Here is a 26,611-nt window from a genome sequence, read left to right as displayed (position 1 = left end):
CCAGGGGTAGGACGCTGCGCTCTCACTGAGGAGCGCCTGGCTGGGCTCGATCCCTGGCTAGGAACTAAGATCCCACGAGCCATGCAACACAGCCAAAAAAAAAAAAAGGGACTAGTAGTAATTTTTAATATTATTTACATCTGTGCCAAGTATCTGCAGATGAAAGGACTGTTGGTGTTGGGAAGAGTTTCCCTGCATTTGGGCCTTCTTTGCAGTCATTTCTCCTTTGGAAAATTGGTCAACGCAGTTTCATATACCTCCACTCCATTCCTTCCTCACGTTGCCATAGACAGTCCATATCCTCTCCTAGGCTGTGTTGTATCAGAGTGTCAGTGGTGATCTGGCTGGGCCGAGACAGTCAAAACTGAACCAGATGAACTCATAACGACTAACGGTGAAGTTTAGCAGGGACTGTGGCTTATGAAATGAAACATTTCAGAGCAGGCTTTGAGTTGTGGTAAATTTTCCTTTGTGTGTGTGTGTGTGTGTGTGAAAGAGAGGTATTGTCTGTTGTCTGGCCTAGCAGAGCTCTTTGATATACAAATACTGTTACTGCTATTGATATAGTGCCTTAATCTTAGAGGTAGATAACTCAGCTTCTTTATCAGATGAGGAAGAGTGACCCCCCCAGAGAGGTTCAGGGACTTAGATCCCCCGCACCCAGCTAAAGGTTGCAAGACCTGGTACTCAAACCCAGGTCTCCCAGCTCCAAGCTCAGTGGGCATCCAGTTTCTGCCATGCCGCAGGTCTTACGGAACAGTGATGATAAGGCACTGGTGAGGGAGAGAAGTTGACGGATGCAGTAATGATGGGCAGTGTCCAGGTGGAGCTTGGAGCATATCTCCAGTACCCTTCCTGTTTCTTTTTATTTATTTTAAAAGATAATTTATTTGGCAGCGCTGAGTGTTAGTGGTGGCATGTGGGATCCTTTTTTAGCTGCAGCATGTGTAATCTTAGTTGTAGCATGTGGGATCTAGTTCCCTGAGCAGGGATTGAACCCAGGCCCTCTGCTTTGGGAGCTTGGAGTTTTAGCCACTGGACCACCAGGGAAGGTCTCCCCCACTTCCTGTTTAGAACACCCTACTGGCCTCTACCCAGCTCACTGTAGCTCCCTCCTTGTTCTTACTCGGGGAATAGTGCCAGTGTCTGGCCCCCATTCCTGCATCTCTGGGGCATCATTTCCTGATGTAACTAGGCCGGCATTAGTTGCGAAGGATTTGTCTTTAGATGGCCTTACGTGCTGTTTCTCCTACTGTAACACATTTTTGCGTACAATCTCAACATCAGAGTCCCCGGGGCCCCTCTTTCTATTGTGCTGACTGACAGGACATTTCCTGACAGCTTTTTCTGTGTAATTTCTTAAAGGGAATCAGAAATCTAGTGATCAGATCAAATAAGGCAGAGAAGGGTGGAGGAGAGAAGTGAGGCAGCCAAAGAACTGGGAGAGATAATCCCTGAGAAAACCACAGATGCTGTTGGCGTCAGTCTGCTCAGCGGGAGAGCCTGTGCTGAGGGGTGGGGGACCTGTGACTGGATCCAGCACTTCCGATGATGCTGTGGCTTTGGTCGGGGGTTTGACCTCTGACCTTCAGTTTCATCCTGCAGAGAGCAGTGGCCACAGACCAACTCCCCAACTGATACTGGGGAGTCTTTCACTCACGAATCCCAAGCTTGTAACTCAGCATCCGTCAGCTCTGGGCAGGCTCAGTCACCTCCCAGCGTCCGCTGCCTTTGCCGACAGAAGGAGCAGGCATCCCTGTGGGCAGCATCTGTAGGGCGATGTGGGGACAGAAGTCATGAGTCCTCAGAGGCAGTTGTAGGTTAACCTCATTTCCAAAGATGTAAACTGCTTTCTCCTGATGCCTGTTTTAACCAAGTGCCTTCTTTCTTGTTTCCTCCTTTTGATAACAAGGAAATTGGCTTTCGTGCCTCCCTGGCCCAGAGGATCCCCAATGCTCATCACTTGGACCACAAGGTGGAAATAAAGCAGTAGGTAGACCAGCACTGTAGCTCTGCCTATGGGGCCAGTTCTCCCCGTACCTCCCCTGCCTGATTCTGTGCTAATCGGGGTCCCTATGGCCCCCTCAAGCTGCCCCCCGATCCTGCCGCCACCTCCTACAGCACCTTCTGCTGAATTAATCGCCTTTACCTCATAATGCTAACCCTTTACAACAATACTGTCCTGCAGTACCTTCTGCTATGACAGAAACGCTGTATGTCTGCATTGCCCAGTATGAAATGCAGCCACTGTGACTCAGCAAATACATTTTTAATTCCACTTCACTTTAATTTTAATTTAAATAGCTACCTATGGCTGATGGCTAACAGATTGGATAGCACTTAACCTGTGAGTTTTGAAGAAAGAACAGTAGCGGCCATAGTCTGAGGATGGTCAGCCTCTTTGGGGCTGAACGCTCAGCTTTTTCTGGGCCTTGGTTGCCTCGCCTGTAGATTGGAGGTACCACTTCTGCCATGAGCAGGCCACGGCTATGTCTAAACATCCCTGGAGCATCCGTGCAGGGAGGTTTAGACCTTTGATGTCCCCTCAGATGGCCAATGTAGGGAGCGAGCGCTGCTCTCATTGTAGCCCTTGGTGGCCTGTCCCAGACATGGGGCAGAGGCAAGTCTCAAACCGAGTCCTCGGGAGGGGACCAGCCTGGAAGCCAGGGGGCAGGCGGAGCCTGACGTGTCCGTGTTGCTGCGTTGCTTTCCAGGTGGAAGAACTCTTTCCTGTGCAGCCTGGTGTTTGGCATCCCCGTCATGGGTTTAATGATCTATATGTTGATACCCAGCCATGAGCCCCAGTCGACGGTCCTGGACCACAACGTCATCCCAGGACTGTCCATCCTGAATCTCATCTTCTTTATCTTGTGCACCTTTGTCCAGGTGCGTATCTGGGGCTGGCGGGAGGCACACCCGCCCGGCATGCCTGCGTGTGGCCGGCAGGTGCTGTCCGCTTAGCCTGCTCTCGGTTGAGCCAAGTGCCTCTTCATTGCCTGTTTCCCCACCACCTAGCCCGTTGCTGACTTTTTCTATCTTATGGCTGACACTAAGGGCCTGACATGGGGAACGAGAAAGGACCTGGCTTCATGGGCAATTCACAGGTGACCAAACTCCCCCGGGACAGCAGCCCTTTCGAGGCAAGGCTTGGTGATCCAGGGTAGCGCGTTTGCTTTTTTCCCACTGAATTCGCCGTCAGAAGCGGCAGCTGGACCGCCCTGGAGCTCTTGCTGCTCTTCTATACCTTGTCTTGAATGACCGAGATGCAGTCCCGGGGAATCATAATTTAAAAGGCACAGCCCTTGTGTTTTGTCTACCTTGGGGACCACATCCAGGAACTAGCTGTGTTTCTGGTGGAGACGTGCCTTCCGTTTGGAATATAAAATAAAACTCCTGACTTAATATTAGGCTTAGTACTAGAATATTAGAATTAATTCGTATGAATTAGGACTGTCTGGAGGCAAGTATTTGTAGGCTGGAATTGTTTTTTTTCCCAGATCCTCGTCTGTATAGGAAAAATACATATTTACATGCATATATGTCCGTGTGTGTATGTATTCACTACTACAGACATAGGCCTTTTTTTCCAGCTGAAATAGACTTATACTAGACCCACTGATCTATAACTGGCTTTGTCACTCAGCCACGCACTGTGTACGTCTCTCCCATCAGCAGTCTCTTCAGAAGGGACCGCATAGCACTGTGCCCAGTATGCACGCACTGTGATCTCTTTCACCATCTTCACCATCCATGGACATTTACGTGGTCGAGTCCTCTGGGTCTTAAAGGTCTCCCATGAGCATCCACTCCTGTGGCCAGAAGTCCTCTGAGTGAGGAAGTACATTTCATACATGTCAGTTACAGAGGGCAAAGGGATGTCGGCATCGTGGGTGAGCTCAGAGTATTTGCAGTCCCGAGGGGCCCCGCATGACTGTCGCTCTCCCCCACCACCTTCCAGTTCCTCGGCGGCTGGTACTTCTATGTCCAGGCCTACAAATCTCTGAGACACGGGATGGCCAACATGGACGTGCTCATCGTGCTGGCCACGAGCGTCGCCTATGTCTACTCCCTCGTCATCCTGGTGGTGGCCGTGGCCGAGAAGGCCGAGAGGAGCCCCGTGACCTTCTTTGACACGCCCCCCATGCTCTTCGTCTTCATTGCCCTGGGGCGGTGGCTGGAACACGTGGTGAAGGTAACTGCAGCCTCAGATTAAAGGCAGAGCTCTTTCCTCAGCAGCACAAACCTCAGTTCATCTGAACACCATGGTTAGAATTACTCGTGATACGCCGTCAAGGCCACGACTCGAAGAAACATGAAACCTACATATAATTAGGTACCCCAGCCGCTAATCTCCAAACCAGTCGCTACTTCTAAAATCCCAGCTAATCTGGTTAATTATTAAAAGCCTTTGTTCAGGCGCCGCGTGCAGTGGAAAGAACCCGGGCTTTCGGGTCAGAGGTCGCATCGTCTCTTGGTAAATAACCGAGCGTGTGGCTTCCTGGATTAGATATCCACATTCCCACCTCAGGGTCATGCCGTTCTTACCACCATTGTTCCAGATGTCAGTGTGTCCTATAAAAGAATGGAACTCGGGCCCTAAAAAAATCAGAGTGAACCTAAAAGTAAATGGTCGGTGGGCAGATGGGTATTGTTTCTTCCACCTGAGATGTAATTCGCAGGACTTGGTGGCCCTGTACGCTCAGGGTGGTGGCAGCACAGCTCTCTGTCCCTGGGCAGTGGGTGACACCCACCCTGAAAGCCTGCAGATGTGCGGAGGGGCTGTGTCAAGGGAGCGCCTTTCCTTGCAGGGTCTTCTCTAACACCAGCCTTGTGAGTGATGGCCTGGGTTTGCACAGGTCGGCTTACTCTCGCTCATACTTCACATTCTGGTTGTTTCTTAGAGCAAAACCTCAGAAGCGCTTGCCAAACTCATGTCTCTGCAAGCCACGGAAGCCACCGTCGTGACCCTTGGTGAAGACAACGTGATCATCAGGTAATCATCACTGTCAGGAGTCCCTGATCAATTTATATCAGCGTGTGTGCTGCACACCCATGGTGTACAGGACCTTGTGAGGGCCGGCACAGCCACGACAGAAAGATCCCTCCTGTAACTCCACTTCAGCAGGCAGAGCGTTTACATACTAAGATAAGCGAGGGTTCAAGGGGGTGTATGTGTGCTAGACGCCAAGTGAGAGGTACAGGCAGTCTGTCTGGAACTTAGGAGAAGGCTAGTGGTGGTCAAACAGAGTTTACCAAAGCATGGTGCGTGAGCTGGGTCTGCCTCGCAAGATTTGGAGGATTTATACAGGCTGAGAGATATGAGTTCGACTTGATACTGAGGTAGGAGTTCAACTAGCCCAAGAATAAAAATGGGAGAAGTGTCTTTCTTCTTTAGAAGGTTAACTGCTAAGTCACTTCAGTCGTGTCTGACTCTTTGTGACCCTGTGGACTATAGCCCACCAAGCCCCTCTGTCCATGGGGTTCTCCAGGCAAGAATACTGGAGTGAGTTGCCATGCCCTCCTCCAGGGGATCTTTCCAACCCAGGGATCAAACCAGGGATCGAACCTGTGTCTCTTACATCTCCTGCATTGGTAGACAGGTTCTTTATCAGTAGCACCACCTGGGGAGCCCTATGTATAAGGTTGGCAGATATTAAAAACAGTAATGATTATTGTCATTATGGCTGGGACTTAAATAGCATTTACTATTTGCCAGATGCTATACTAACATGTTGGTGTTTAACCAAAAGAGGAAAAAAAAAGGCCTTATGAGGAAGGAACTCCTAGTACTTTTATTGTACAGATGTGGACACTGAGGTTCAGGGAGGCTAAGCAACTGGCCCAGGGTCACACAGGTGTTAAGTAGAGGAATTAGGACAGAACCTACACTGTTAGTTCCAGAGCCCATGTTCTTTACAGTTACATATACTGACTCTCAGGCTCCCCTGGTGGCACAGTGGTAAAGAATCTGTTTGCCAGTGCAGGAGATGCGGGTTCGATCCCTGGGCCTGCAAGATCCCCTGGAGGAGGAAATGGTAAGCAGCTCCAGTATTCTTCCAGAATTCCTTGGATGGAGGAGCCTGGCGGGCTACAGTCCATGGGGTTACCAAGAGTCAGACATGACTGAGCAGCTAAGCACACACACACACAAACTGACTCTTAAATCATATTTCATAACTTGGGCATTTTTACAGAATAAGGCTTCTGTATATCTGCGGTCAGCCTCATTTTAATGGTTATTTCTTGACCTTCTTGGCATCCCAGAAACCGCTCTGGTCCCACCACCGTCCCCTTTAGCCTGTGGCCTCGCTTCTGGCTTCAGGGAGGCGCCGCACTTCTTGTGCAGGCCGCCTCCAGCTCCTGTCTGGTTTCCTCGTCTTGCAGTCTCTAAGCCCCCTCCAGCCTTCCTTGTTCCTCCACCGGTTTCTGAAATCGCTTTTGCCAGAGACATCAAATCATGTCCATGAACCAAATCCCACCGTTGGTCTCATTTAATGCTCATGTCAGCCTCTTGTCAGCATTTCCCCTTCTTTCTGTCCCTTTAAAACTTTGTCTTTTTCTTTTTCTATTAAGCTGTGGCTTACCTTCACTGAAGAACACCAATCCCAAGTGTAGGGAGTGATGAATTTTATACATAGTTGCGTCAACAGCCACAACATCCGCATATTCAATGCCGTGGGGTGGGTGCCCCCTCCTGTGCGCGCTTCCGCCTGCTCAGCCTCTTAAGATGGGGTGTCCCAGGGCTGAGGTCTGTCTTCCAGCCATGCTCCTGGGGAAGCTCTTACCATTTCAGACTTTGGATTCTGTCTGTATTTTGACAGCTTCCGGGTTGACCTCTAATCTCAGCTCAAATCCAGTTCCTCACCCCTATTCTCTGACTCAGCGGACATGAGTTTGAGTAAGCTCCCAGAGTTGGTGATGGACAGGGAGGCCTGGCATGCTGCAGTCCATGGGGTCGCAAAGAGTCAGACACGAATGAGCGACTGGACTGAACTCAACTCTTCGGACTGGCCACATCTGTGTGGAAGTCAGGCAAGCATCTCTGGCTTACCGTGTGAGACCAGAGACCTCATCTCCTCTCCTTTCCTGTTCCCCTCCTTCTGCAGCTGCTTTCTCATAGGCATCTCCGTCTCATTAAACGCCTTCTCATCCACCCAGCTGCTCAACCTGAAACTAAGAGCTCATGCTTGCTTTTCTTAGGCGTCCAGCGCATCCGCACGTCCTTCTAACACCTTGTGCCCGCAAAGCTCCTGGGTCTCTCTCCCCCCCACCTTCAGCCCAGGCATCTTTCACTTGAGAGGCTGCCACAGCCTGACTCCTCTCTCAGCTTCTGTTGTTGCCCCTACAGCCCGTTCTCATGCAGCAGCCAGAGACGTGACTTGAAAATGTGAATCAGTGTCACTTTCCCACTAAAAACCTTACATCCAAAGCCCACACTTTGCTCTGCAAGACCCAACGTGGTCCGGGTTCTGTCTGTTTCACTTAAACCCATCTAGTGCTGCCTACAGCCTTCCTGTTTCTCCAAGGCCCCTTCCATCCCTCCGTAGGGCTTTGTGTTAGCTGTTCTTTTTCTCCTAAATTTTGTTTTCTTTACCAGGCCTTAGTTGCTGCACACAGGATCTAAAGTTGCAGCATGTGAACTCTTAGTTGCAGTATGTGGGATCTAGTTCCCTGACCGGGGATCGAACCCAGCCCCCCTGCATTGGGAGGGTGGAGTCTTAGCCACTGGACCACCAGGGAAGTCCCTCCCCCTTGACTTTTCTTTCCTTGTAAGTTGGGTCCTCTTGTCATCCAGCTGGAATGTCATCTTCAGATGAGGCCTGTCCCCTTCCCTCCTCCTCCTCCACCACAGAAAACAGCCCTGCAGTCAGCTCACTGTCAGCATAGCACTTGTTGAAGTCTTGCAACTATCTTGCTGGTCTGTTTGCTCCACAGAATTGACTTCATAAGGGTTGGGACTTGGCTGTCCTTCTCACAGCTGTCTCCCCAGCTCTAGGACAGTGCCTGGCACTCAGCAGCTGCACAGTATTGACTCAGTCTGGACACAGTAGATAAAGTGATGACCACTGCTTGGAGTAAAGCTGGCGGAGTGTCAAGAACCCAACCTGGGTGACATGCCAGGGGGGCAGGCTTCCCGCGCGACCCCGAGTGTAACCTGAGCGGGTTCTGTTGCAGGGAGGAGCAGGTGCCCATGGAGCTGGTGCAACGAGGTGACATCATCAAGGTGGTCCCCGGGGGCAAGTTTCCCGTGGACGGGAAAGTCCTAGAAGGCAACACCATGGCCGACGAGTCCCTCATCACAGGTGCGGACTTGGTCCCTTTGGGTGGGTGTCAGTGCCCTGCCTGGGCCCTGGGGACACTGATCGGGCTCCTCATGTAACGTTGGTCTCCTCCCCACCTCTAGGAGAGGCCATGCCTGTCACCAAGAAGCCCGGAAGCATGGTAATTGCCGGGTCCATGAACGCCCATGGCTCTGTGCTCGTCACTGCCACCCACGTGGGCAATGATACGACCTTGGCCCAGATTGTGAAGCTAGTGGAAGAGGCCCAGATGTCCAAGGTACTGAAGGAATTTTAAAAGCAGTATAACTTCAGCTCCCTGCTTTTAGAAATTATTCCAAGAGTCCCGTAGAATCAGACAGATTTTATTGAGTTAGAGAGATTGACTAATAACTATAGTTAATGAGGGAGCTAGGAATCCCAGCCCTTGTCCACCCATGGCCGGTATATTTCTTCAGAAATTGTAACTTCCCACGATCTTGGTGTTTTATTTCCCTAGGCACCCATTCAGCAACTGGCTGACCGGTTTAGTGGATATTTTGTCCCATTTATCATCATCATTTCAACTGTGACGTTGGTGGTATGGATTGGTATCGGTTTTACCGATTTTGGTGTTGTTCAGAAATACTTTCCTGTAAGTTGAATGCTGTGGGTAGTGTGGTTGTTGTGTTTTAAATAATCAATTGCCATTAATACTGTTTTTTCATGTCTTAGATTCATTGGGCTTTAATTCTCCATTACAACTTACTTGTTTGCTTCACTTATTGGCAGCGCAGCCTCAGCCAGGGTGGGACAATCAATCAATCACTCGACTCCTGCAGGTTTTTTTTTATTCACTAAAGGCACCTTTTACCTTCTGATAATTTCAAACACCGTTGGCTCTCGGTTGTAATGCTTAAAGCGTTTGCATTTTTGCACTGCTGGCCATTTTTGAGGTTATGAAGCACTCATCGTAGAAGATAGGTCACATCAGTCACGATTTCAATTATTGTTTTTGTTGTTCAGTCACTCAATTGTGTCTGACTCTTTGCAACCCCATGGACTACGGCACGCCAGGCTTCCCTGTCCTTTACTGTCTCCTTGAGTTTTCGTGCAGTTTCAATAGCATGATAATATTCTTTAACCATCGGAGAAGGCAATGGCACCCCACTCCACTAATCTTGCCTGGAAAATCCCATGGATCGAGGAGCCTGGAAGGCTGCAGTCCATGGGGCTGCACAGAGTCGGACACGACTGAAGTGACTTAGCAGCAGCATTCTTTAACCATTTTTCAGAAAAATATCTTTTTGGCTGGCTGTGTCCATATAAATCTAACCTTGCAGCTTCCCGAGTAATGCTAATAGCTTTTTGATAATTATTAGGCCTTATATATGAAACAATGGAATATATGTTTTTGACTTTAAAAAGTGGAAGAAGAATACTGTCTTCGGAAATACAATTTTATCAAATTTCAAACAATTACTAAAAGTTTCTGCTTCAAGGACTTCCCTGGCGGTTCAGTGGTTAAGACTCAGCGCTTCCACTGCAGGGGGCATGGGTTCGCCCCCTGGTCAGGGAACTGAGGTCTCGTATGCTGCATGGCGCTGCCAAAAAAAAAAAAAAAAAACTTTTTCTGCTTTGGAAATGACTATTTACATGTGTGATTCCCAACTAGGGGTGATTTTGGTTGACAGTGTCTGAAGATGTTTTTGGTTGTCATGACTAAGGTAGGGGGGCTACTGGCATTTAATAAATAGAGGCCAGGAATGCAGCTGAACAGCCAACAGTGCACAGGACAGGCCCCCACAATGAAGAATTATTTGGCCCCAGATGTCAGTAGTGCTGAGTTTGAGAAATCTTGATAGACAGAAAAAGCTGATGGCCCACTGGGAGTAGCATTTGATAACTGCCCAGTGAGTGAAACAACACTTTCCCTTATTTTTTAAAATATCTCAGACTTAGCCCAGTCTAATATATATTTTGCCTTACAGCCATAAAATAAGAAACTGTAAATACAGAATGAATATTAAAAAAAAAAACATTTTTATCTATAGAGGCATATCATATATTCTTGGGTGCACATCATTCACTTAGCTGTTATATCATCCCTCACATTTCCTTGCTTAAAATGAAAGATGTCCAAGTTAGATACTTTCTGACATCTAAGAAGATTTCTGTGCTTATAAGAGAAGCCTGTGACTATATTCCTAGAACTTCTTACCAGTGGTTATTATGGTACGTGACCGCCAGAAATTCTGGCTTTTGTGGGAAAGCATCTCGTTGGCACATGGCTGTGGGAAACTCAGTCCTGAACAAGTTGGAATGGGTGGCTTCCTGCTGATCCCTGCCTTTCTGTCTTACTTTTGCTTCTTTTGTTTTTGTCTGCGATATCAGGGAGGATGCTGGCACCGGAGGTACTATATGTTCCTTTAAGACATTGTTGTTACTCTGCTCTGTGAACATCGTTTGTAGGGACAGCGGTCACGTTCCCTTCCAGAAGTGCACCCCACCTCCCTCAGAATGTGAGGTGTGATTTTGACAAGAATCCCTGGCTTTAAAAAAGCACCCATCTTTACCTCTAAAGCATCACACAATGGGTTAAACACCATGCCCTTCTACCTAAATCAAACTGTTTCTGTGGAAATTGAATGACCCTTACTAATGTATCTTATTTTAGAATCCCGCCTTTCAAAGACTAGATCGAAGCTGAAGAGATGGTGGTCTGTATCCTCCATTTAGAAAACACACGTTTCACTGTAATTAAGTGACTCCAGCATCTCTCAGGTGTTCACCAGAGCCACTAGCTGTTTTGAAAGATAAACTGAGATCACTCAAGATGTTAGATTGCAGATAATCATACCAATGTGTGTCGCCAGGTAACTGGGAAGGAGACCTGTATTTTTTTGGGGGGGGCGGTTTGGGATTTATAAAGGAAACAGTGGTGAAAAATAGAAGAAAATAAAGATGGCTCCAAACCCCTATACTTTGGTGAACATCTTTGCAGGATTGTTGAAGGGCTGTGTAGAGATATGGGCAGATAATTTTGCACTAATTAACACATGCCATTTTGTGCTTGTTTTTTTGTCAGCAATGTTACCGATATCTTTCCATGTGAATAAGTATATGTGTACATCATCATTTTAACATCCACATAATATTCCATTATGCATGCCGTACGTACAATTTAACCAATCCCCTATTGATTGTTCCCAGTTTCTTGCCTTTATGAAAAAACACTATGAGAAATACCCTCGTATCTGTTCCCATGTGTCTATTACCTTAGAGTCAATTCCCTGGAAATTTATAATGTTTTAAAGCTTTATAATAATAATGATAATATAATAGTTATGATTTCTCAGAAGCTTCTCTTTCTATGACAGGTGTGGCCTTATGTACATTTATATTTGTATGTATTTATATGTGGTGGTGGTTTAGTCGCTAAGTCGTTTCCGACTCTTGTGGCCCCATGGGCTGTGTATTATCTCATTTAATCCTTACAAAAACCTGGGAGATGGGCATTATCATCTCCGTTTTGAGGAAGCCTAGACACACCGTCAGGGCCGTGACATGGACCTACATGGTCCAATTCCAGAGTCTGTGTTCTTCCCCCGTTGGGGATTTTTGTGTAATTCTCTTCTCTCATAATGCCTTTCCCTGAAGATCAGGTTGGGAAGGTGGGATGTGGAGCAGTAACGTGAACCATGCAATAGCATGCGTCCTGAGCCCAGCACCATCCAGCCATCTCGGAGCCCCTGACTGCACTGGGATGTTCTTTTTTATTTTTTTATTTTATTTTTTTTTTCTAATTTTATTTTATTTTTAAACTTTACATAATTGTATTAGTTTTGCCAAATATCAAAATGAATCTGCCACAGGTATGCATGTGTTCCCCATCCTGAACCCTCCTCCCTCCTCCCTCCCCATACCATCCCTCTGGGTCGTCCCAGTGCACTAGCCCCAAGCATCCAGTATCGTGCATCGAACCTGGACTGGCAACTCGTTTCTTACATGATATTTTACATGTTTCAATGCCATTCTCCCAAATCTTCCCACCCTCTTTTTTATTTTTTTAATGAATTTTTATTGGAAGATAGTTGATTTACAATGTTGTGCTAGGTTCTACTGTACAGCAAAGTGAATCAGTTACACATACATATATCCACTCTTTTTTAGATACTGTTCCCATAGAGGTCATCACAGAGTGAGACGTTCTTTTGTGATCAGAGTTCTGTGTGATGTCTCATCTGACTCCCACCCTGCCTCCATCTCTTCCCTCTCGTCAGGTCCCCAGCAAGGGTATCTCCCAGGCAGAGGTGGTCCTGCGGTTCGCGTTCCAGACGTCCATCACGGTGCTCTGCATCGCCTGCCCCTGCTCGCTGGGCCTGGCCACACCCACGGCCGTCATGGTGGGCACCGGGGTGGCCGCCCAGAACGGCATCCTCATCAAGGGAGGCAAGCCCCTGGAGATGGCCCACAAGGTCGGTTCCCCCGTGCTCCCTTTGAGGTCTCGGGTGGGGTGATTTTGTAGCTGTACAACTGCGCTTTTTTTTTTTTTTTAATTAGTCCTAGTGAAGACAGTACTTGTTTAAATTTCATATTCAAATTTGAGTTTGAAAATGAGAAAAACCTGAAAGAGGGCTCGTTAAGCCCTGCTGACTAAGTAAAACAGAAGCCACGACTCACTGGGGATGACGTAGGAACCGCAGCAGTTCACACTTAAAGCACTGAATGCTGTATAAATAATCTCTGTGACAGCACGGAGGCGGGGGCTGGTTGTGTCCATTTTACAGGTGAGGGAAGTGCAGCGGGGGCCCGGGGGCCTTGCCAGGGGGCCTGAAGCTCAGACATGCAGAGCCAGGCTCACGGCCAGGTGGTCGGGCTCCGGGGAGGGTCCCGGGACCTTGGGGTGGAGAAGCGGGCGGCAGTATCTATGAGGAAGCTCCCTTCAGCCAGCAACCCCAGCCTTCTGTCCTCCCTTTATTTCTTCGCTATCTATTGAGTGTTTACTGTGTGTGGGTCCCGGGCTGAGCCCCAGCTCTGAGGGACTTTACAGTCTAGTGAGACAGACAGCCCTGGGGCAGGTGAACTGCAGGTGCCGTGTAGAGTGTGAGCTGCGTGAGGACAGTGTGAGAGGCCCGAGTGTAGACGTGTGAGTGTTGGATGGGACGGGGCTGACACAGGTGGACAGGGAAGGTCTGGGACCTGCCGTTGACGGCGCTGGAAGGGTGTCTGGCCATGGGACCAGCACAAGGAAGGGACTCGGGAGGTCGCGGTGCCCGGTCCCAGACTCCATAGGATGGGAGACCATGGCTGTTTCCCCATCATTGTGTCCCCAGTGTCTTGCCCAGAGCCTGACACGTGGAGATCACCCCACAGATATTTTCTGAATAAATAAACGAGGACAGTCATGGAGTGAGAGACTGACAGGAGATGAAGGGAGGAAGGAGGTGGAGAGAGGGGCCTTGAAGAGCCTTGCAAGTTTATTTAGTCCTGCAACAGGATCCACAGTTTTAACCAAAAAACGGGGTGAAGCGAGGTCAAGCACCTGCACGATCGCAGGCTGGGAAGATCCTCCTGGCGGCCTAGTGGGGGCTGGAATAAAAGCCGGCCAGAATGGTTGAGGGAAGACCCGTTAATGGTGTTGAAGTCAGAAACAAGAAGGGGAGTCTGTTGTTTGCTAAATGAGGGACAACCGAGCCTACAGGATGCAGTCTGAGCACAGCAAGGGCCGACCTTGTCCAGGGTCCGAGGACTGGGGGACTCGGGCCATCTAAGCACAGTAGCCGAGTGTGGCCAAGCCCAGACCCATAGAGACCAGTGCAAGGCTGCTGCTGACCGAGGGGGATGGGCCCTCAGGCTGGCTCTGTGGTTACTTGTAATTATGGCCAGGGAACACGCCCTTCCTTTCTTGAACGTGGAGCTGGAGGCTTTTGCACTGACGCAGGCCAGAGAAAACTGTGCTTGGCCTGGCAGACAGGGTGGACAGGGAAAAGGGCAGGCCCCCAGGGTTGCCCTCCTGACATGACACCAGGAGAGGTCTGCACAATGTTACTGTCTGGGGTGGGTACCATACCGCTTCCCGTTAATCAGAGTGAAAGCTCCTGTGGAGTTTTTTGAGAACTGGGCAGAGAGGGAGCTAAGTTTTTGCAGCAGGAGAGGTTAACCCTTGGGATGGGCATAGAGGATTCTGTTACATGGGGCGTGAAGGAGTGTTGTTACCTGCTTGGGGTGGGTCGGAAGAAGTTCTGCCTTGAGCTTGTGAGGGCTCTGAGAGCCCCATTTGTGTTTGGTCACTGAAATGGGGTTGTTTCTGGCAGATAAAGACCGTGATGTTCGACAAAACCGGCACCATTACCCACGGGGTCCCCAAAGTCTCACGGGTCCTCCTGCTCGTGGACGTGGCCACGCTGCCCCTGCGGAAGGTGCTCGCTGTGGTGGGGACTGCAGAGGCCAGCAGCGAGCACCCCCTGGGCGTGGCAGTCACCAGATACTGTAAAGAGGTAGGTGGACTGGGCGTAGCTGGGCCCTCGCTCCCCCCGGCTCCCCGCTCCCACCAGCTGCCCCGAAAGACTCGCAGCTCCTTCCTCCACACACGCCTTTCTTCCTCGCTGCCCTTGGCCCCCCAAGCCAGCTGCTTCTGGCAGGGGGCCTTGGCATGTGTGCTTAAAGAGATTGGCTCAGATGGTAAAGAATCTGCCTGCCATCCAAGAGACGCAGGTTCAATCCTTGGGAAGATCCTCTGAAGAAGGGAGTGGCAACCCACTGCACTAGTCTTGCCTGGAGAATCCCATGGACAGAGGAACCTGGTGGGCTACAGTCCATGGGGTCGCAGAGTCAGTGACTGAGCAGGGACGAACAAACGAAACTGAAACCGAAACCAAAGCCAAGCTCAACACAGCACAAACTGAAGTGGCCAAGGAACGGAGAAGCGGGAACTAAGTTCTCAGATCAACTTTCCACCCACCTGGCGAGAGTTACTTAATTTTAAAGAGTAAAGACAAGAGGAGGAGTGAGGCTAGTGATGGGAAGGTACACGAAGCTCACAGCGGCAGGTCCCCTGTCATGTTTCCAGATGATCACAAAGCAGTTCAGTGTGCAGGGTCATTCATTAGGCATTCCCTGAGCATCTGAGCTCAGGTCAGTAAGAATTAATTAATAAGATGCAAACTCTGCCTGCTGGGAGCTGAGGGTCAAGTGAGGAAGACAGATAAAAGGATTCAGTCCTTTATGAGCATTTCGTGCAAAGGGATACAAAAATGGATGGGGTGTTGGGGCGAGGGCAGGAGAAGTCCACTCCACAGGGGACGCCTGGGATGGAGGTGAAGCAGCAGAAGTGACCAGAGGCCTGTGGGTTTTTGGCACAGTCAGTGGCGAGCCATCACCCTGATCTCTCCAGACGAAAGGGCCAGGTGAGCGTTCTCTGTTTTCAATCTGAACATGGAGGCCCCAGGGATGTGCTGGAATATAGCCCTGAACAACGTGTAAACTGTCTGGACAGTACAATCACCAGTAAATGTCGAAGGGTGACATGATGCCTTGAAGAAAAGCTGACAACTCTTGCTGGACAGGGAGTCTCCCAGAACTCTCGTGCTGCATCCTTTGTGTGGGGCTCGGCTACTTCCCCTCTCAACCTCCTGATGTTTCAGGAAAGATTCAGCTCGCCCCAGGCATCCCTTCTGTTCTGTTAGCCGAATAAGCCCAGGTCCTTTCTCCTGCCACATTGCCCCTTCCCCCCAGGGTCTGTACATGGGCAGTTACCTCAGAAGAGTTAGTTACCACTTACCTATTCTGTGGTTTTTATGAAATTATTTTCAGCACAAAAATAAAATCTTCCCCCACTTTGGCACCTTCAGCCCTGCCACCCCCAGCCTTTAATTGAAAGTGTTTGATGTGCACGGCCTTTCTCCTTTCTGGACCACATCTTGTCCAGGATGCCCAGGCATCCAGACTCTAGGAGAGAATTTGTTGTTCAGTCACTCAGTTGTGTCTAACTCTTTGCAGCCCCATGGACTGCAGCATGCTAGGCTCCCCTGTCCACCACCAACTCCTGGAGCTTGCTCAAAGTCATGTCCATTGGGTCAGTGATGCCATCCAACCATCTTATCCTCTGTCATCCCCTTCTTATCCTGCCTTCAGTCTTCCCAGCATCAGGCTTTCTTCCAGTGAGTCGGCTCTTCACATCAGGTGGCCAGAGTGAAGGCTGTTTTAAGCATCTGTGTCAGATGAGAGAAAAAGAGCTGCTGGCTCGAGTCTCTCTCTCTGCCTTACCGGGAAGTTCTCCCACCATCCCTCCCTTAATTTCCAGCAGCTGCTGTTCTCCCCGCTGCCCTCATCCCACCCCTGTCCTGACTCCCTCTCAACTCACCCCTGTTCTCTGCTTCCTCTCCCCGCGCCCCCCAGGAACTTGGCACGGAGACCCTGGGGTGCTGCACGGACTTTCAGGCAGTGCCCGGCTGTGGAATCAGCTGCAAAGTCAGCAGCGTGGAGAGCATCCTCGCCCAAGGCGAGCGCCTGCAAGGCCCACTGACCACTCACCTGAACAGAGTCGGCAGCAACCCCACAGAAACAGGTATCCTTGGCTTCCGTCTCCACTGCTCCGTCTGCCGGGGGCTGGGTCCAACCACAGAGGGCGCCACGCCAGGCTCACCCCGAGGTTCCTGCCCGCGAGAGGGTTGGCTAGGGGCTGGTGTGCCGCCCGTCTGCCTCCCAGGGCAGCCTGCAGCTTCTCTCGTGTCCTCTGATGTGGCTTGATGCTAATGGCAGACAAAAGTGGCGTATGACTTAAAATTCACAGAGTTTGCTTTTTGTTGTTGTTCAGTCGCTCAGTCGTGTCCAACTCTGCGACCCCATGGACCACAGCATGCCAGCTTCCCTGTCCTTCACCATCTCCCTGAGCTTGCTCAAACTCATGTCCATTGAGTCAGTGATGCCATCCAACCATCTCATCCTCTGTCGTCCCCTTCTCCTCCTGCCTTCAATCTTTCCCAGCATCAGGGTCTTGTCCAAGGAGTTGGAGTTTGCTTACCTGCCCCCTAATCTCGAGTCTCCTCTTTCTTATCCCAGGCCAGTCTTGCTTCTCATCAGCTACAGGGTAGACCGATGGGAGTCCTTTTGTTCTTGCTAACCAGGAAACTTCCACATGGTTGGCTCTGATGGGATGTGATGTATTTACAAAGCTAGCAGCAGTCAGGGACAGAGGGTGGAAATGGTCTGCCTAAGGAAGAGCGGATGCTGGAGGGACAGCTGCTTTTTGAATAATGACCCTGGTTATTTAAAGAGTGGCTTGCTAGCCATCAACATAAGAGTGGAACCAAAGCCTCCAACCAAAAAAACCCAGGTTGAGTTTTTGCTTTTAAGTATATTAGTAGTTAAATCTTGATTTAGATTTTATTGTTACCCACCTTCTAGCCATTTAGAGCCCCTGATGACCTTTCCTCTGCCTTCCAGGGACCTGCCTGTCAGTGTCGTCTGAGTTGAGGTGACAGGTGCGGGGCTTACCTGGCCTTTTAGGAGGTGAGCCTCACAGTGTTTCACACACATGGGCTGCTGGTTGGCTGGTTCACCTTGCATCATCTGTACTGAGCCAGAGAGGAGTCTAGTCAATTCTTGCTTTTGGTGCCGAACACATAATTAACTGCTCTAATCCCTGTAGAAACAGCAGCAGACACCTCTAAAGGCCAGTAGGTACACTGTGGTATTTAATGTGTTTGTAACACCTTCACACACCTTAATTCACACCACGGTTCTGCATGCTAATTGGTTTCCCGCCTGTCCTTCAATGCTGGTGTCGAGAGGCGCTTTCCAGGTTGTGGTTTTTCCAGAACCACCAAGTGGACATTTTGCTACGAGAAGGATCCCGTGGCAATGGCACCCCACTCCAGTACTCTTGCCTGGAAAATCTATGGACAGAGGAGCCTGGTAGGCTGCAGTCCATGGGATTGCTAAGAGTCGGACATGACTGAGCAACTTCACTTTCACTTTTCTCTTTCATGCATTGGAGAAGGAAATGGCAACCCATTCCAGTGTTCTTGCCTGGAGAATCCCAGGGACGGGGGAGCCTGGCGGGCTGCCGTCTATGAGGTCGCACAGAGTCAGACACGACTGAAGCGACTTAGCATAGCATAGCATAGCATAGCATAGCACGGTGACCTTGGGCTCTGTGGGAATAACTGTACCCTCTTTCGAGCAGACGCGGCCACGCAGACCTTCTCTGTGCTGATCGGAAACCGGGAATGGATGAGGCGCAATGGCCTGACCGTTACCAGCGACGTCCGCGACGCCATGACCGACCACGAGATGAAGGGCCAGACAGCCATCCTGGTGGCCATCGATGGTACCGCCCCGCTCCCCTGCCCTCTGCTCTCGAGGGAAGCTGGAGACGTCAGGCAGAAATCGAGGCTTCCTTTAAAAAAAAAAGTTCCTCTTTGTTATTTTTAGTTCTATTTTCTCCTTCTCCCAAGTCCTTTAAACCCACCGCCCCCTCAGCTCAAGAGCTGAAATTGACTCAATTAAAAATGCCTCTTATACACAATCACTCTCGTTTCTCCATCACGCCTCAGCTCTCGCACACCTTCCTGTGTCAGTCTCTAGAGTCACTAAAAACAAAACTCTACACAAGTGTTTTCTGTAGGAAGAGACAGAAAGGAGGGATGGATTTCCTAGCTGTTTGGACATTTGTCACTTTTTAAGGAGCATTTGTTGTATATTTGTTGTATATATTGTATAGTTTTAACAGTTATTGAGTTATTATGAGTCAGGCACTCCACAAAGCAATAGATGTTCCTTACAGAAAATGTGGAAAATTCCGAGAACTTTGGAAAAAATGGAATATCCCTCATTATCCCACCCCTCAGGGAGCCTCTGTCAACTTTCTGATAGTCCTTCCAGACTTTTGTGTGCATCTGGACATGTATATAAGTTTAAAAAGCAAATTCAAAACTGTGCGTCCTGTTGTATGATCCAGCGTTTTGTTTTGGCCTGTGACATGGTGTTAGGGACACTGTTCCTGGCCGCCGAGTCTTCCTTGCTCCTCAGCTGCCCAGGCTCTGGCGCGTGCTCACCCACGGTGTCTCCGGCAGGTGTGCTGTGCGGTATGATCGCCATCGCGGACTCGGTCAAGCAGGAGGCCGCCCTGGCCGTGCACACGCTGAAGAGCATGGGCGTGGACGTGGTGCTCATCACCGGGGACAACCGCAAGACAGCCAGGGCCATCGCCACCCAGGTGCGGCCCAGGGGCTGGCGTGTCTCCCAGCTTGGAAATTACAGGCGATTTTAAGCTGGCAGAAACAGTTGGAGGAAAGGTGACTCAGTGGTAAAGAGTCAGCCTGCCAGTGCAGGAGATGCAGCTTCGAACCTTGGCTTGGGAAGGTCCCCTGGAGAAGGAAATGGCAACCCACTCCAGTATTCTTGCCTGGAGAATCCCATGGACAGAGGAGCCTGGCGAGATACAGTCCATAGAGCCATAAAAGAGTCGGTCACACGACTAAGCGACTCAGCAACAACAGCAGCAGTGCATGGAGCACTCAGCTTTGCTCTGGTGTTTTCTCTCCGTCGGGGCTTTCCTCTCCATGTGCTCTGATCTGCTCCAAGCCCACAGGGGACCACCTTGCTGCTGCCCCAAAGGCCACATCCGCTGGAGCCTGGGTGCTATCATTTCTGCACGGCCGGCTGCAGCCCCAGAGAAGCAGTTATGGTGTTCTCTACTTCCCAGACTCTGCAGTGAGGAAGAAAGACCACGGCTTTAGGGCTGCGATAAACACTCTTGCAGCCTTTATGTTAAGGGAGTGTTTTGCCGCCCAGCTCTTCTCACACCACACCAGCTGGCTCCTGGGTCCCAGCAGGTCTCCCTCTGTGCTTGGCTCTGAGTTTGCACAAGGGCAGCATGACTGCCTGCCTGCCTGGCCCGCTGTGTGGGGACAGCTCCAGTGCAGACTCCTGGCAGTTATATACCAGCCCTTCGGGAAATGTGGGTAAAGCTGTCTGCTTTTGAAAATGACTTGGTTCTTAGAGGGGAGCAGTGGCACCTGTCTTAGCCGTCCTTCTAAGAGTACCCACTTTCCCTGGTTAAAGCTTGTTCAGGCATTCAGCAAGCACTCACTAAGCTGCATTGAGAGCATGGCCCCCGGGGAGCTCACAGTTCTGTCAGGAGGGTGACCCAGAGGCGAGTGTAAACCGTGTACAGGGGGCTGCCAGCCTACCCCTCAGCCTGGCAGACAGGGACACCTTCTAGGGGAGAGGAGGCCTGAGTCAGGGGTGGTCCCCAGTCAGAATGGGGAAGGCTGGGGAAAGAGAAGAGCCCTTTGCAGGACCAAGCAGGTAGCATGGCACCACCCGCAGGTGCCAATGATGGCTGCTTTGGAGAGGTCACCGGGTCAGCATGTGGAGAGGAGCACTGGGAAGGTGGGGTGTGGGGGTGGCACTGGGATGGGAGTGGGGGGTGCTTGTTTGCTGTGTGCCCCGGAATCTGCAGGGCTTGCTGTGGGGTAGGGTGGGGTGGCTCCTGGGTTTCTGCTCCTGCTGCTGCCCCCTGGCAACACCGGATGTTATTGCGTACTTCTTTATCGAGTGCTGTTTCCCTTTCCTTCCAGGTCGGCATCAACAAAGTCTTTGCGGAGGTGCTGCCTTCTCACAAGGTGGCCAAGGTCCAGGAGCTGCAGAACCAGGGGAAGAGAGTGGCCATGGTGGGCGACGGTGTGAACGACTCCCCAGCCCTGGCACAGGCTGACGTGGGCATTGCCATTGGCACGGGCACTGACGTGGCCATCGAGGCGGCCGACGTCGTCCTCATCAGGGTGAGCTCGGCTGTGGCTCCCCGTCCCCGTTGTCCCATGGGTCATGGGTCCCCCACCCACCCCACCCACCACTCACCTGTGGTCCTCTCCCACAGAATGACCTGCTGGATGTGGTGGCCAGCATTCACCTCTCCAGGAGGACCGTCTGGAGAATACGGCTCAACCTGGTGCTGGCGCTGATCTACAACCTGATCGGGATCCCCGTCGCGGCAGGTAGGCCCTCACCACCCTGTTCCCTCGACCCCAGCTGCGGCCAGAAGCCTCTGGAAAGAGTTAATTTGCTTATGTTCTGCTTTGTAAGTATCTAAAGGTAGAGGGCATGGCAGTCAATACTCCGGTATTCTTGCTGGGAGAATCCCCATGGACAGAGGGGCCTGGCAGGCTACGGTCCGTGGAGTCGCAAAGAGTCGGACATGACTGAGCATGAAAGATGAATGAGAAACTGCAGGGAGGAACCAGGCCCCCATTCACTTCAGGCCGCTCTGAAAAGCTGGCCAAGGTGCTTGATCTTATTTACCATGGCCTTGTTTTCCAGAAAATTATTAAGACACACAGTCTGAAGAGTCATCATTCTTAACAGTTATGGGGCACCTGCTGCATGCTAGGCTCAGGGACCAATGCTTTAGAACTTTATCTTAAGAATTAATTCCGCCCAGGTTTTACCCTGACTCAGGAATAGTTATGGAAAGTGATGGATGTTTTCTGCTTCCTAACCTCTCCCTCCCCCACTGAATCTTGTGTCACCAGACAGGGAAAAGTTCCAGACCCTCCTGCAAGGAAAACATCTATGTGGGCCAAGACCTTTTTTTTCTTTTCTTTCTTTTTTTTTTAATTGGGATCTTCCCAGATCAGGGATCAAGCCCATGTCTCCTGCATTGGCTGGCAGGTTCTTTACCACTGAGCCACCAGGGAAGCCCCGAGACCTATACTGAAACATGACTTTCCCACTGCACCTGCTCCTGTCGCGCCTGAGCGGTCAGCACTGCCTCACATGGTGGATCGGCGTCTCCGCCACAGCCTGGCTCTGGTAGATGCACTTCCTGCCCCAGAGCTGGCTCAGGAGCCCATCCCCTCCCATGCTTGTGGCTCTATCTCAGGACCTGGTCTCATCACCCCTTATCAAGTGCTTTGACATCCTCGAGGAAGGACCTTCCATGTAGATGGGGACCGTGGTCATTGGCATCTTATCCCGATGCTCACACCTCCGAGGGGCCCCGGGATGGCTGTCCCAAAGGGTCCCTGAGGTGCCCTGTCCCCTGGAGCTTCCCCCAGACCAGTGATGCCACCTCTGGATGGTCCCAGGAAGGTCTGGACAGGTTGGGGACTCAGTCCCTTCAATGGTGCCCCCACCGCCCAGCTCTGAGTCAGCCTGTCTCAGCTCCACGGGCCCGTGGCCAGCACCCAGCAGGAGGCTTCTGAGCTGCCCAGAGGAGGACAGCATCAGGTGGGCAGTGAGGCTGGGCCCTCCTGGCTGTCTGCCCTGGGCCACGCCCTGAGTGTCGTCCTCCCCTCGGCCAGGTGTCTTCATACCCATTGGTGTTGTGCTGCAGCCGTGGATGGGCTCGGCGGCCATGGCGGCCTCCTCTGTGTCTGTGGTCCTCTCGTCACTGCAGCTCAAGTGGTGAGTCCCCGTGGCGGGCCTGGGCCGGGGCGGGTGTGTGGCTCGCTCCCTCACCGGAGACACCTGCCACAGGCACAGCCAGAGGCCCCAAGCGTGGCCAAGCATGTGTTTGTGTAAATGATTCCTCCACCTTGAGCCAGTGGTTTGCCGCTTAGCAGTCACCATGCATGGCTTGTTCCAATTATCCTGCTCAAGGGCTGTTTATGTAAATATTTGGTCATAGGATCCTGTTTGTTATCATTTTCTCTTTTATACAAGAGATGCTTATTTATGTTTTCATTTAACAAGAGTTAATAACAGCCTACTATGTACCAGGGGGCTTCCCAGGTGGCTCTGATGGTCAAGAACTGCCTGCCAATGCAGGAGACATAGGAGATCTGGGTATGATCCCTGGGTTGAGAAGATCCCCAGGAGTAGGGCATGGCAACCCTCTCCAGTGTTCTTGCCTGGAGAATCCCATGGACTGGGGAGCCTGGTGGGCTACAGTCCTTGGGGTCGCAGAGTCAGACACGACTGAAACAACTTGGCACGCATGCTCTATACTATGTACCAGGCATCTGGATTGAAGTTTCTAAATCAGGCAGAGCTGAGCCTTGGGAGTTCAGTGGCCTTTCCTTTAAAACCCATGAGGCTTCGATACTGCGTGTCAGTAGAAGACTCGATGAAGGGGCTTCATCGGGCTTATTAAAAGGGGGGGCGGGGTGCTGTGCGTCCAGGCTCAGGCGCTCTTGGATCCCCGCCCTGCAGCTACAGGAAGCCGGACCTGGCGCGGTACGAGGCGCAGGCGCACGGCAGCATGAAGCCTCTGAGCGCGTCCCAGGTCAGCGTGCGCGTCGGCATGGACGACCGCCGGCGTGACTCCCCGCGGGCCTCGGCCTGGGACCAGGTCAGCTACGTCAGCCAGGTGTCCCTGTCCCCCCTCAAGTCCGACAAGCTGTCCCGGCACAGTGGCGCGGCCGATGACAGGGGCGACAAGTGGTCTCTGCTCCTGAATGACCGGGACGAGGAGCAGGGCATCTGAAAGCCGCCCCCGTGGCTGAGGCTCCCAGCCAGCAGCGGCAGCAGCAGGCGGCCGAGCCCCTCCAGGCCTGGGCGAATATTCTGGATCACCCTTTCCCTGCACCCAGGGGGCTCGATTCCCCGGGTCCCACGGGCTCGGGAGAAGGCGTGCTTGCTCACGCTTGTGGGCTCATCGCACACCTTGCTGTGGCCTCAAGAAGAGGAGGGACAAGCCCTCCTCGCATCCCCTGCCTTAGCACTTGTGACACGACCAGTCTCATCGGGTCCAACATCTTCGCTGTGCACCTCCACAGAGCTCATAAAAACTTAGGGGTCTGGCTCTTTCTGACAGCACCCCCGTGCATCGCGAACCCGAGACCACCGTGTACCTCAAGCGCCCCCTTGTTTTCTGCTGGGGCCCCCTCTTCCTCCTCTGCCCTTGATGGTGGGGGTGTGACACCCCATCATCTGAGGGCAGGGCTGATATCATCACTTCCCCTCTGCTGCTCTCCAAGGGGCTCCTGTGCTCCTGCCTGAACCCCTGCCCACACGACCACCAGAGAGCCACGCTTCTCCTCGGAGACCAGAGGTCTTGGTTGCCCGCGAGCTGCTTCGCGCTAGAGTCCCGGCTTCTCACGCTCAATCCAGTGTGGTTGCTGACTGTTGCTGCCTAGCTGGGCTGAGGGTCTGAGAGCCTGAGGCTTGAGAAATTTGGCTTCCTGTGGGGTCCTGGGGAAGGCACGTGGCTCAAGATTCTGCTTGCCTGGTTTCAAGGGTTTCAGTTGCATGGCCTGTGGTGTGACAGTCGCCTCACAGGGTCTGGTATGGGGTTCAGGTCTGTGCTCCCCAGAGCTGTGCAGCCCAAGTAAGAGGACACCCCAGCCCTCCACAAGCTTCGACTCCTGCACATGGAGCTGGTGCCTTAGGAAGGGGGTGCCCACCACTCCCAAGGGAACTGTTTCTAACTTCAGTGACCTTTATGGTTGCAGGATAATCAGAGCAACAGCAATGGGCCCATGGCAGACTTCGAGCTTGGTGGTGATTGGCAGAGCCTGTGGGAGTCTGCAAATACTAGCCAAATCTTAGACTGAGTAGAGTCTGTTCTCAGTTTCAAGGGGGAAGCCCTTATCACACACACTTTAGTTAGTTATTGTCAGTTATTTTTTAGGGGGATATAAGCACTTTTTATCGCTTACCTCTAATATTCACAATGAACTAGCGAAGTAGATAGAATATTGTCCACATTTCGCAGGCGGGAAACAGGCTCAGAGAGGCTAGAAATCCCACCAAGGATCACACAGCCAGTGTGCATGCCAGAGCAGGAATCTGAATTCACATCCACGGGCCCTGAAGTCTTTTCTTTAATTTGGCTCTACTGTCAATATTTTGTTTGATAAGAAGCAACAAGGAAAAGTCCCTTGTTCCTGGAAGAACAAAGCTGCCAGGTGATGTATTCACTGAACTGGCTTGAAATGTGACTGCGAGGTCATGTCACATTGCCTTCAGATAGCTCCTTCCCATTTGCATATAATTGAGTCTGTGCAGCGTCTTATCCTTTAAAATCCGTGTGCAGGGTAGAGGTGTGGTTTTGCTTCCAGTCTTCCTTCCCCAGCCCTGTCCTGCTTATGTTCTCAGTTGTGTCCTTTCTCTGTTCCCAGCTGCTGCTCAGGGAATGTTTCCTGTTTCCCTCCAAGAAGCTAATCATCTAAAGAATCCAATTGTAATCAATTTTTCAAAAAGCTTTTAGGACCCTGAATGTTATGTGTATAGGGACATGGAGATATTTATATAATTGTACAGAAGATAACCTTTTAGATGTTCAAAAAGTGTCAGGAATGTTTTGTTGTTCGTTTTTTTGGTCAGGAAAGAAGAATTCCTATTTCAAAAACATTCCATGCTATATTTAGAATAAAATTTCATTTTTTGTATTCATCTAAAAACCTGCCTGTGCCCGGCTCTGTGTGAGAGGGAAGTGTGTATGGGCTGGTGTGGCGCCATCTTTGGGGAGAACTGAGGTGCTGGTTTTTTGGGGGCAGAGATGGGCGGGGGGTGGCCAGAGCCCCATGTTGGGCCATCCCAGCACTGTGTAAGCCCCTCCCTCAGTGCCTGCCTCTGTGGTCTGTGGGGAGAGCTCAGGAAAGCACTCCCTCAGAGTGTCAGTGCCGCAGGTTCAGACACGGACTACGTTACCCCATCAGATGCTGGTTGAGGGTGATTATCTACAAAAGGCTGTTCTCTGATGCACACATCTTCGTCAGGAGGGTGATGTTTTGGGATCCTTGGGCCTGAAGGAGTGAGGTAGGAGGAGGGGTAGAAAAGTCTGGAACAGAGCGCTCTGCTGGGAAGGCTCTGGAGAGATCCTGGGGTGGGTGGGGGTGTCCTGAGTGAGCCATACCTAGAGGTGAAGCCACGGTGTCGTTCATCATCCAAACCAGGACACTTTCAAGAGTGAAAGGAGGTGCTACTAAAAATTACACCAGGGAAACTGGCCTAAACTGGGACTACCCAGGCTAACTGGGGTGTGTGGTCACCTTAAGAGGGAAGTAGACGTTGTGCAGTTGTCACTGACACATACAGCAGTAGCTTCACACACACCGGTTGTGGGTTTCGTAGGCGTGCTGGTGACTTAATCCTTCATCGGATGGGGAGAGCTCCCCTTCGAGGTGATGGTCTTGGGGCTCAGTGGGAGGCACAGCCGGAGAGTCACACGCGGGCTGTGCTAAGTGCCCTCCTGCGCCCTTAGGACTTCATGCCAGGTGTGCCGGGCCCCTCTTCTGGATGCCCCAGCTGTGGGAATTCCTGTCGTATGCACGTCCCATTGTGGAAAGGGAAGGTTGATACCACCTGAACAAGGGAGTCCATTCCTTTAGAAAACAGATTGTCCTCTAAAACTTGAGCAAATTTGCCTGATAGAATTCCACATGCACCAGAATAAATCATAA

General features: G+C 51.2%; 1 protein-coding gene across 6 annotated transcripts in view; it reads left to right on the top strand.

Moving 5' to 3' along the window:
- ATP7B (ATPase copper transporting beta) overlaps positions 1-25,597 on the top strand; it is a 74,255-nt gene extending 48,658 nt beyond the window's left edge. For 5 of the 6 annotated variants that reach the window (XM_005213721.5, XM_005213720.5, XM_005213722.5 and 2 more), the window contains 16 exons: positions 1,913-1,989; positions 2,715-2,886; positions 3,959-4,192; positions 4,902-4,993; positions 8,176-8,303; positions 8,405-8,559; positions 8,779-8,913; positions 12,542-12,736; positions 14,576-14,758; positions 16,659-16,827; positions 18,448-18,591; positions 19,337-19,479; positions 20,846-21,049; positions 21,145-21,262; positions 22,568-22,670; positions 23,418-25,597. In XM_005213721.5, the coding sequence (XP_005213778.1) occupies positions 1,913-1,989; positions 2,715-2,886; positions 3,959-4,192; positions 4,902-4,993; positions 8,176-8,303; positions 8,405-8,559; positions 8,779-8,913; positions 12,542-12,736; positions 14,576-14,758; positions 16,659-16,827; positions 18,448-18,591; positions 19,337-19,479; positions 20,846-21,049; positions 21,145-21,262; positions 22,568-22,670; positions 23,418-23,691 (2,526 nt within the window). In that variant the 3' untranslated portion in view covers positions 23,692-25,597. The remainder of the gene's footprint in view (positions 1-1,912; positions 1,990-2,714; positions 2,887-3,958; positions 4,193-4,901; positions 4,994-8,175; positions 8,304-8,404; positions 8,560-8,778; positions 8,914-12,541; positions 12,737-14,575; positions 14,759-16,658; positions 16,828-18,447; positions 18,592-19,336; positions 19,480-20,845; positions 21,050-21,144; positions 21,263-22,567; positions 22,671-23,417) is intronic. The other variant, XM_059892220.1, reaches the window with a different exon arrangement.
- Positions 25,598-26,611: the final 1,014 nt, after the last annotated feature.

The sequence above is a fragment of the Bos taurus genome, chromosome 12, assembly GCF_002263795.3.
Source record: "Bos taurus isolate L1 Dominette 01449 registration number 42190680 breed Hereford chromosome 12, ARS-UCD2.0, whole genome shotgun sequence".
Classification (NCBI taxonomy): Eukaryota; Metazoa; Chordata; class Mammalia; order Artiodactyla; family Bovidae; genus Bos; species Bos taurus.
This window is presented reverse-complemented; position numbering and strand designations above follow the sequence as displayed.